Genomic DNA, 11,898 nt, shown 5'->3' on the forward strand with positions numbered 1-11,898 from the left:
GAAAAGCCCGCGAAAATCCCGCGAAAGGGGGGTTTGGAAATGTTGGCAGTCCTCAGAAAGGGGGTGCTTTCAAAAAGAGGGAACAAGCATATGCGTACCCTAAATAACACTGAGTGGGGAAGGGGGGGGGGGGCCGGGATCGCTAGTCTTATAAATCTGACGGTGACCAACTAAATTGCAACTTTTGATTATATAGTGTTAAGATTTTGAACCTAATTTTCACAAATTAAGGTCAGATTCATCTATTAGTAGTACCTAGCTTAAACGATATTTGGTTGTATATTCTTATGGAAGATAAATTTTCAGTTCAGTTCAAGAGCAGAGCACTGTTGATTTCCCAGTGCATTGACTTAAGACTACTACTTCTAGAGTTTATTTTTAGGTATTTTCTAATAGGCTAATCAGCAATCAATTTCCTGGCCTGGAGCACCTTTGGCTTTGGTAAGATACATTTACTTGTTTGTTTTCAAAGGATTGGATGTTATAAATATATAGGCGAATTTATTAAACCGATCTGCATATTTTTATATGGAATATTCATGTAGATTTAGTATAGAATCGATGTTGACTCTTGAGTCTTTGAATTGTAAAGTTGTATTGTAAGTGTAACCGGCATCAGACTCAGAGTCAGACCCACTCGTGTAAATTGATGTAGGCCTATCTTGACCTACATAGATTTGTTTAGACTAGAGGCGTCATTTAATATATGAACTCCAGTCTTAAAAGGCAGTGTACAGATCTAGTAATTTGTTACCACAAGCTGATTGATTTTTGTGTGTGGATGGGTGGGTATGTTGCGTTAAAGTCACGCAAAAAATTAAGTTTTTCATTTCTGGGGCTCCATTTCATTTCAAATTTTTGGGAAATTTTCTGGGGCTCTTTTTTCTGGGGCTACTTTTTCGTTAATTCATAAAAGGATAGGCCTACAGTTTGTTAAGATTTGTTTAGTAGGCTAAGGTTTCGGGCTTCCTGCTTCATAATTGCCTAGGTCTAGGTATTATTATTAAAGGTAAAGACCAGTTAATTTATGGTCATGCGATTGCATTGTGAAAGAAACGTTGTGGAATCGATCAGAAAAGGTTGATCATCTAGCATCTAGCATCTGCAAGGTTCTGGAATCATCAAAATGATAAGAAATTTGGCCCATTCGTTGTAAAGTTACAAGCACTAAAATCTATATGAATTAGTAGGCGGTTTCCCGGCAAATTTTTTATCATCATGTATTAGTCAAAACATATTCTTTCACATGATTGGTAATGAGAGCTTCCATTTCATTTTTTTGAAATTGGGGCGTTTCCAATACTGGTCTTTACCTTTAAAAAAGAAACCCCTTTTTCTAGTTCAATAACTAGATCTAAGCTCAGCTCAACTGACAAACACCGCACAGCGGCAATGCACTGTGTTGTATGCGTGTCAGTCACAGTGATTTTGTCTGATTTTCTTTACTTTGAAGAAATGATTATTAAAATTACGTAAACATGGCGAGAATAATCACAAAATAGGCTTTAATTTCATACCTCTATTTATGGAAACTTTATAAAATTGCGGCAATCGTGAATTTGTGATGGAAATTGATTGCAGTTTCGCAATGTTTAGGTCTAGGTTCAGCTAATATGATCTACCAAAACAAAATCGACTGCCAAAATGTGTTTTGGCATACTTGCGTGCGACTCGGTTAGCCAGGTAAGGTATGGAATAGGGTTCCATTTTTTTTTACGACCGATTTTTGGGTATACAATTTTACACGGAGATTCAGCGTGCGGACCAAGAAATGCACACAATGAATACAAAGCTAGAAGAGAGCGCGCGGCCACTCGTAATCGTTACGGGGGCAATTTAAGATCATTTCACTTGTTGATGTCGCCCCCAAAATCTGATTTTGAGCCTATTTCGGGGGCTGTTTATGGTGTTTCCGGGGCGAATCCGCCCTCTGCCCCCATGTATTTTTCGGGCTGGTTGAAGTACAGGACAGATGGTAGGGCCATGCCAATAAGCGCCACTCCAGCAAAGCATAGAGAGTCAATGCTAATACGTAGTGACCTCTAGCACTGCATGCTTGCTGTGAGGTAGGTATTATTAGACCCATACACAAATACACACACCACATGCATTTCTCAGTGACGCAGCGCAGAGACTTTCACATTATGAACAATATAACCTCGGGAAGCCGGACCAATTTCAAAAGTAGACAGTGAACTGGTGGTATTTTATTACGCAGAATCTGTTTTTCGCATCGCCAGTGCGCTGATCTGGATCCCCATACCCGTAGACCGCCGAAGAAAAAAAATCATCCGCAAAAATGCGGACAATCCTTATCTTTTAGGACGGTGGACAAACATGTCCGTTCTCTGTCTTGATGTGGCTATGAACTTTACTGTAACCTACTTTTTCCCCACAGGTCCTGGATATTCTAAGGTGTCCTTAAAGAAACACATGTAATCTTTAAGATGAAAATAAGAAAACTTCTTAAAGTTAATTAAACATGAGAAAACGTCTGAAATTCTTGCTAGTCAAATTACAAGTGAAAATAGTGACATTTTCACAGACACAATTATTATTGTATTATCTTTCTACTTTTTTTTCAGTTTGTAAGAATGACGGATTATCCAATTACAGGCATTTGTATTGTAGCTGATAAGAATAGATGCCCAGATGGATACACAGTGGTATGTATATACAGCAGTTGCATGTCTGTTTGAGTTTCACGAGATTTTTCTGTTAATGGCATTCCGAAATAAAATTATACAATTTTTCATATATATTTCATATGAATTAAAAGCAAATTACCGTCTATACATAAAATACAATTTTACAAATATGCTACAGTATTTTGTTAAAAAACTTCTACATTTATTATGGGGATACCAACAAATTTGTATACTGTATTTCTTCTGTATTTTGTTCTGTTACTGTTGTACTTATATTCGTAACTGGTAATGCATTTTGTTGTTACCAGACAGGGCCTCATGAGAGACCACCACTATTGGTGGAAATATGCTACCCTGTGTAAATGTCAGAAATAAATAAAGAAATGAAATAAATAAAAGAATATGTAACTCTGAGCAGTTTGGGATATAAATCGAACTAATGTATCAACTATCGATTTATTATTGACAATACATTTTGTAATTAATATTGATAACCCCCTTATGTTTACTGTGCTAGTCATTGACTAATTTACCAAGAATCTAATGAATAACAACACATGGCTTACTTGAAATGAAAGATGCAGTACACATTTTTATTGAAATCAAGTACTTCAAATTAAATGAAGAAAATAAAAGGTAATGAAATTGAATGCGGAATAGGTCCAACTTAGTGTTAAGTTCTAATTAGGATCTTTGTGAAACACCCCCAGGTTTTATGAAATCCAACTTATGGTTGCAATAAATGAATGATTTAATATAATATAATATACAAAACATTGTGTTTGGCGTCACCACAATATTAAAACTGTTCTATGATTTAAGGGTATTATTAAGGTCCCAGCAGCTTTTAAAGATGGAGTTTGATTCATATTTTTTAATGATAAATGATTAACAGAACAGTTAATGCTGTACCGGTGTTAAAAATCCTTAGATGTTTTAGATAACAATATTTGGTAATTAACTGAATATCTTACCAATTGTAATATGAAATACTGATTTTAGTTTTAAAAATAACCCTTTAAGATTTGTCGTAATCAACATGACTCAAGACTGTATTTGATACATCTATTTTTATTCTAATATTGAAGTTTGATGGAGTTTGTTTCATAGTTTTTAATGATAAATGATGAACAGAACAGTTACTGTGTATTAAAAATCCTTAGATGTTTTAGATAACAAACTTTGGTAGATAACTGAATATCTAACCAATTTTCATATGAAATACTAATTTTAGCTTAAAAAATAACCCTTTAAGATTTGTCGTAATCAACATGACTCAAGACTGTATTTGATACATCTATTTTTATTCTAATATTGAAGTTTGATGGAGTTTGTTTCATATATTTTAATGATAAATGATAAACAGAACAGTTACTGTGTATTAAAAATCCTTAGATGTTTTAGCTAACAATATTTTTTAAATATCTAAATATCTAACCAATTTTCATATGAAATAATAATTTTAGTTTGAAAAATAACCCTGTAAGACTGTATTTGATACATCTATTTTGATTCTAATGTTGAAACGCTATCGTAATGCAGATTGAAACCACAACAGACAACCAGGATGCCGATCTATGGAAAGATAAATTCTTGAAGAAAAAGATCACAAGATACATGTGTTACACCAAGGATCTTAAACCTGTAAGTTTTACTATCATGTTTTAAAATAGTGTGGTATCTTTTTTTGAAGACAATTAATGTGTAAGAGTTGAATGAGTTTCAAGAAGTAAATCTGCAAACTCTAGAATGTACTAAAGTGTACTACAACTATAATAATATTAATCATTTTGGAGTGCTAGAAACAAAAAGTACCATAGTGCTTTAATACAAAATTACAGAACATGAAATAAATAGACTTATAAAATTAGGTTAAACTCTTCTTCATAATTTTAACAGGTGCGGTAACGAGTGACAATTGCTTATTAAAGTTGCTTAATTTTGAACATATCCTTGTACTTACTGCCTTACTTACTACATAATACCTACCGGTACGCAGAGTTTTAGTGACATATTTTGTTTTTTTCTCAGTTGGCTGGAGATAAGGTATTGGTTGATGTCATGGTCATCAAGGAGAATGAATCGATCCCGTCTGGCTACACTTGTATACAAAACACCTATGATACAAGTAATGTTCTGTCAATTTATTCATCTACCCCAATCCAATCCACAAAGTATCTTGTGTATTGCCCTTTCTGTACAGTTACAAAGCACTTCACAATATATATACAGTGCGTCCAAGAAAAAATGAAACCGTGAAGTATCGATGTTCTATCATAACTTAATCACAACTATAATTAATGAATGATACATATTTGGAAAGCTTAGAGTCTCCTCTTTCATGTGATGCTACTCAGATGATGCATATTTCACGCATTAGTGATTAAAAGCAATTTGAAGGAAGGAAACCAAAAAGGCATTTGGCAGGCGGTATCTGAATTTCGAAGAAAAATTCACATTTCTAGAAAGTTGAGTTTCTGCCCTTTCATATGACACCTCAATCAGGAAAAATGAGCGAGGAATGACAAAGTTCTGTTTGTTTAAAGTAGTGCTTGCATTTCCATAATTTTATTAAACGAATTCGTTTTTTAACTGGCTGCCTGCCGTATCAATAAACGAAATTAACAAAAGACTTAACTCCGTTTCGTTGACAATCAGCCGTAGACGAGAGTCTTCATGCATGGCTGATTGTCAACGAAACGGAGTTAAGTCTTTTGTCAAATCTGCTTTTTGCTACTGCTTAGCCCCCAAATGTGACAAATATGTTTTCCAAGAAAATATACAATGTATGTAGTGTATTAAGAACAATTAAGTCCAAGAGATCTTCAAATTATTATTGTTGAAACTTAAATGGTATGAATTTAATGGCCATTTGTGAAAAATGTTGTTTGAGAGAATAGTCATGTTCAAATATTTAAAAAAAAATCCACTATCATTTTTGTGATCTATATTTTGTTTAAAGACATTTTTGTTGTTGTTTGTCTTTAATTCTTTCTGTATTCTCTCTCTCTCACTACTTATGTCTAAAAACTGTATTGCTCTCCTCTTACATTTGACTTCCTTTTCTCTTTTGAGTTTGCTCTTTTTCCTTTCTTTTATTTTCTTGCCTTGCCTGTCGTTCCCCTTCACATTCTTTTTTTTCTTTCCCTTGCTCTCTTGTTTTCTCTATCTCTATCTCTCTCTCTCTCTCTCTCTCTCTCTCTCTCTCGCTCACGCTTTCTCTCGGTTTCTCTCTGTTTCTCTCTCATATTGCGTTTTTTCTCATTTTCTCTCTATGTTTGCCTACAGGTGAACCGGTGCTGAAGAAGAAGCTGCTCGTCATTCAACTGTTTAACAGGAAAGCAACGGAGAAAGCTATCACTGAGATTTATCTCACCTCTTCCAAGACAAAGACTAAGCCTGTGGAGGTGTCTGCAAGAGGGTAAGTTTTTCTAATTTTCATAAAAACAACAACAACAATAATAATAATAATTAATAATGATGATGATGATGATGACGATGATGGTGATGATGGCAAGAACATACATGCACCTTCAAGAAAAAACATCTTTTGGTGATTGGAACACTTTAATGCAGGAGCCACCTGTAAGTCATTGGTGAAGAATAAGCTTAAACACAAGACTTTCCCCATTGTCAAAATGTACAGGAATGAGTGCCGTGGTCTAGTGGATATGTCAGAGGACTGTGGATCGCATGGTTTGTGGTTCAAGTCCCACCCTGACACTAACGTCCTTTGACAAGACATTAATGCACATTTGCCACTCTCCACCCAGGTGAAGCAAATGGGTGCCCAGTAGGAAGAAATTCCTTGAATGCTTTTATTAGCGCCTTATCATGGCAGCTCGGCTACAGCTGGGGTAATAATGTGATACTTTGTATTTAGCACAGTAGAGTATATTCAACTGGTAGCTAGGCTATATAAATGGACATGTTATTAATATTACTCTCATTTCACTATTCTTTTTTTTTAAAATCCACTTTTGATGCAGGGATATCAATGGTATCAACATGTTCCTGAGGATGGGTCCTGTGATGCAGCTTATACCGATTGCATCGGTTCGCAAGGCTCCGGTGCCAGCACCCAGACAAAACGTCAACCAGCCGCAAAGCTCAACAGAGTGAGTACAGATATTTCAAGTTTAAAGTATTGTCTTAAAGGGGGTGTAGCATGATGAGACTACATGTTTTTCCTGTGGCCTGACTTGTGGCCAATCAGGTATAATATGACTACTGACGACGCGTCCGCAGTATTCATGTGCGTGCAACATATGCAAAACCGAAACGTGAGGAGAACTTCAGTCTGTTTAGCGAACACTAGCGCGCGCTGACCGTTAATCAAATCTACTCGTTTACGTGCAGTTGTCAAAAAAAAGTCGTGGATGGCGTTAACCAGTATTTGCCATGCTACACCCCCTTTAAGTCACAACGGGTTCATATGTTGATGGGTCAGTCTTGAATGCGTTTTTAGTAATGTATGTTGACTCTTTTGAGCCAGAAGGGCAGTAACTGTGTAAGTTTTATCTCCCTTCTGGCTTTAAACAGTCGATATGATTTAACTGCAATTAACCTAGAATGGCATACTACGTGCACATACAACTTTTAAGGGCATAATATTTTTGATCCCCTCCATTTCATTCTAATGGGCAGTTCTTTTCTTCTATTCTTAAAACCACTTATTCTTGTTCTCTTTTCTATTCTTTGCCTTATGAAATTTTCTCGTTCTCGTTCTTCACTCTCAATATCTTCTTTAGGACTTATAATATTCTCTTTTGTATTCCTTATTTGTAATTGTCATCAAATGGCTATCTACTTTTGGTTGAATAATGACTATTTTCTTTCCACAATTTTCACAGAGCATATGATATGTACATGTATACTGATGGGTACGTAAGCATGATGCCTTTGTGGTTATTGTGATGTAAAGGTGTTATCAGAGTCAAGGATAGATGCATGTCGTTTTCTGGAACATACAGTTATCAACTAATTTATTCATACCCTTACCAAGTTTTGAAATTTTGCAAGTATGTGAAAAATTGAGTTGTCCCATTCTATGTGACTTGAGAAAGTGACAAATTAAAGGTAATAGATCAAACAGTATTCAACAATGGCTCTAATTCAACCAGTCCACCTTTCATTCTGAAGTTTTCTAATAAATGCAAAATACATTCTTGAGTTATGAAAAACACAATAAACATCAAATTTTCAGGGGGTATCAATAATGCAGTTGTAAACTGTAGAATATGATACATGTATATTCTAAAGAATCTAAACAATGACATAAAGTGATTGATGTAATAATAGTTGCAGTGGCTTCTGATATGATCCCTCTTTAATCCATGGACATACAAGCTGGGCCCTGTTTCATAAAACTTGTTGTCAATAACAAACGCTACATTTCTATGACAAATTTGCTCTCAGCCAATGAAAGGCCACGATTTCAGTAGCTTATAACAGTTATTGGAACTTGTTATTGATAACAAGTTTTATGAAAGAGGGCCCTGGAGTATGCTTGGATTGAAACCCAATGAAATGCACATTGAAGACCGTTAAAGGCAAAGACCAGTTATGGTCATGCGATTGCATTGTGAAAGAAATGTTGTGGAATCGATCAGAAAAGGTTGATCATCTAGCATCTAGCATCTGCAAGGTTCTGGAATCATCAAAATGATAAGAAATTTGGCCCATTCTTCGTAAAGTTACAAGCACTATACACAGAAAGATGTATATGGGACTACCCTATATCTCTCACAGACCATGAGAGAAACAAATTTACCAAATATATGAATTAGTAGGCGGTTTCCCGGCAAATTTTTTATCATCATGTCTTAGTCAAAACATATTCTTTCACATGATTGCATGGTAATGAGAGCTTCCATTTCATTTTTTGAAATTGGGGCGTTTCCAATACTGGTCTTTACCTTTAAAGGCATTGTTTAACAATGTTAAATCTGAGATGCATGGCCCAACATGTTATCAGTGTCTGTGATATGGTGTCATATTGAAGCTCCAACAAAAATTGCATTAATCATGAAGTGCCTCAAAAAAGTAAAAATCTTTGAGTGACCGGATTTACCATATTCATTTTCCCCAATAGACTGTAGTGTTATAAAAAAATAAAAAAAACGTTTTTTGAATTTTGATTTCCAATCATAAATATCTTGATAATCAGACAGGCGATCAGCTTGTAAAAGTCATGGGGTCAGTGACTGACCTAAAGGTTTATAATTATCATTGCAGCATGAGCGAAATCCATGATTTTGTTTCAGAATCTGAGGCAATGTTACCCAATTCCTTTAAAAGAAACATGTCTGTAGAGGGTTAACGTTTCCAATAAAACCCTTCTTAAATCATCTGGTGACAGCGCCATCTGTTGTTTACGACAGTATAACTAAGCCAGTGGCAGCTATGGAACTTGGGACTAAGTTGACAGTGGTCATAAGTGTGGTATATGAATAATATATATGATTTGTAAGGCAACTGATACCTGGTAGTCATGATCGATGGAAGAAGGTAACTGCCTTTTTGAGAAACGACAAATTTGGGCCTACATATACATATGGAAGGACTGTTTGATTATAATGGAGCATGTTTTGAAGTACATGTATTTAGACCTTGTATTATTGTTGAATATAGGCCTTGATTTAAATCCCAAATTGCATCCTGTATCTAGAACACCTGCTAAACTTGTGATCTATATGCACTCATGTTGTTGACTTGATGTTAATTCATGTATTATTTGTTTGTCTATCTTTCTTGATTGCTTGTACTTTTGTTGGATCAGTATTAAAACATGAATAATCATGGGACCACAACTATATACATGACATAGTTGAGATGTCTTCATGAAATTTGTACTGTTTGTCCATTTTTCAACATTTTCTAAAAGGAGAAGCAAATACGAGCATATATCGTATTGAAGCAAATATTGGCTCCATCACGCAAATCAACAATCCTTTTGATTGGAACTGTTGAAGTTTCATTCTGTATGATGAAACAAATTTACTTCTTACTTTCAGAAAGAAGGTTGAAGGTGGTGATATTTCCCCTAAATGTATTATTTATGAAACATTTTCAATATATTTATTTCTAACCTTTGATCTCTTTACCCAGATTGCCACAGCAGTCGGGTCCAACACAGCTTCCGTACTCCTGGGATAAGGCACGTTCCAGCCGTCAATCAACGCTACGTACATCACAGTCCCTCAACTTAGAAACGGATATACTCTCAGGTATGGTCAAAACAGTGTCTTGTAGACAGTCCTTTGTGGTATTTATCAGTTTTGTTAATTAAAGGTAATACAATGTTTGGGAAAGTTTGAAACTTGGCTGGATAGTGATTCTTTACAATGTTGATATATTCGGATGCCCCTGTGTATGTATTATAAGCACTAGAAAATTTAGCCCCTCAAACACTTCTGCTTTTGTATTGTATTGTTTTATATAATTTTTTAATCATTCTCTCTCTGTCTCTCTTTGTCTCTCTGTCACTATATCCAACAGCTATTGAAGGTGTACCCTTCCAAATCGACCCCACACTTCAAGCCATAACAACTATATCAACTGTGAGTATTTATAGATAGTGTTTCCAACTTTCTACCTTAAGCATCTCCTGTCTTTATAATAAGAACAGTCTACTAGTATTTGACTCTTGAAAACAATCCATTGACATTTTAAAACTAAGTGATACTGTGAAATATTTTTGTTTGTTTTTTTGTTATTAAGATTGGAAGTTTGTTCTGGTTTTAGGGGTTAACATAATACTATAATAATTAGCCTTGAATCATAACCTATAAATATGTTACATCATCTGACCAGCAGTAAACCAATTTGATTTACTATTCAGGACTCTTTTTGTAGGGACTAATGGCTTGACTTGTTACAACAATAATCTAATGGGTAATGATAACATTATGTAGCTAATATTTACCATTGCAAAATATAGTATACAAATATTGCATCCTTCCGTGTTTAGTATTATATGATTCAACATATCCAGAGTTTCCTGAGTGATGTCATATTTCACTGAGGCCGTAAGCCGAGGTTGAAATATGATGGCACAAGGAAATTCTGAAATTGGAGGTGAATAGATGTTATATTCAACGATTTGTTATATAAAATTGAGGGCATTTATGACCCTTTGGAGTCAGGCCTTCTTCATTGCACTTGCACTCAGGTTATCTTTGCATTGGATGCATTCAGCTAAGACGAGGCAAACGATGGGTATGCGCGGGGACGAGAGGTGCGCAGTCTAATTCACTTTTGTTACACGCTATACTGTGCCTAAAAAGATTGTTATGTTGCATGCTCATGCAGATATAACAAAATGCAGAGTGTCGCATGACGCCCTTTCAGCCTGTAGAATACTTGCTAACAAATTTGATTGGCAGTACCTTGTATTCCGTATGAATCCAAGATTGAAATCAATATTCATCATACTCAAATCTTTTATATTGCCCTTCTTTTGTATATTTTCTTTGACAGTTTGATGTACCTCGCATTCCGTATAAATCAGAGATGGAAATCAATGACCAGTTTTACTACGATTTCAACTTTGAAGCTCAGACGAAGCAGAGGTTAACGATGTGTGATTCACCATAGCATACAGCATCATAGAAATTTAGAGTCTTGCAAGCGTGCGATTAAAATAGTTCAGATTAAATAATAGTACATAGTCAAACCTGTATATAAAGACCACCCAAGGGAGACAAGAAAAGTGGTCTTTATAGGCAGGTGGTCTTTAAGTACAGGTCCCTTTAGTAGAGGTTTCAATGAGAAACCATATTTGAGGGGAAATAATGTGGTCTTTACAGACAGGGTGTGTTTTTATACAGGTGGTTGCTAAAGCAGGTTTGATTATAGTAGGATTCAATATCATGATTGCAGAGACTTTCAAGAAATCAGCTCTAGGGCAGTTTAAATGCCCTGTTTTTATTGTCAATGGAAATCATTTATTGTTATTGTAATATCTCACTTTTAAAAGATGACGCACATGGCTATTGACATTGTGTTATGTTGATGTCTTGGAAATCGTTGCAATCCTGTTTCCTCAGAATCCGGCAAACTTTACCCTAAATATGTTGGCCTATTTTTTTTTCATATTTGATAACGTTTTGTGGTGCCAATAACCCAATGGTATATCAGGGTCTGTATATGAAGAGTTGCAGTTGATCCAAATCAATCACAATTCTTCCAATCAATCGCAAGTTTGCAGTCTCCTATCTCTTATGTACATACGTGTAGTTGCGATTGA

The 11,898-nt window shown here is 35.2% G+C and overlaps 1 protein-coding gene across 1 annotated transcript; it reads left to right on the top strand.

The window, feature by feature from the left end:
* The first annotated feature begins 376 nt into the window (after positions 1 to 376).
* Positions 377 to 11,416, top strand: LOC115918742 (multivesicular body subunit 12B-like). The gene is made up of 9 exons (XM_030988996.1): positions 377 to 441; positions 2,586 to 2,666; positions 4,191 to 4,292; positions 4,680 to 4,776; positions 5,937 to 6,069; positions 6,638 to 6,766; positions 9,759 to 9,877; positions 10,149 to 10,210; positions 11,130 to 11,416. Exons 2-9 carry the CDS (start codon positions 2,595 to 2,597, stop codon positions 11,244 to 11,246), a joined length of 831 nt encoding a protein of 276 aa, XP_030844856.1. The 5' UTR covers positions 377 to 441; positions 2,586 to 2,594; the 3' UTR covers positions 11,247 to 11,416.
* Positions 11,417 to 11,898: the final 482 nt, after the last annotated feature.

Source organism: Strongylocentrotus purpuratus, unplaced genomic scaffold (assembly GCF_000002235.5).
Source record: "Strongylocentrotus purpuratus isolate Spur 01 unplaced genomic scaffold, Spur_5.0 spur5_contig_841, whole genome shotgun sequence".
Taxonomy (NCBI): Eukaryota; Metazoa; Echinodermata; class Echinoidea; order Camarodonta; family Strongylocentrotidae; genus Strongylocentrotus; species Strongylocentrotus purpuratus.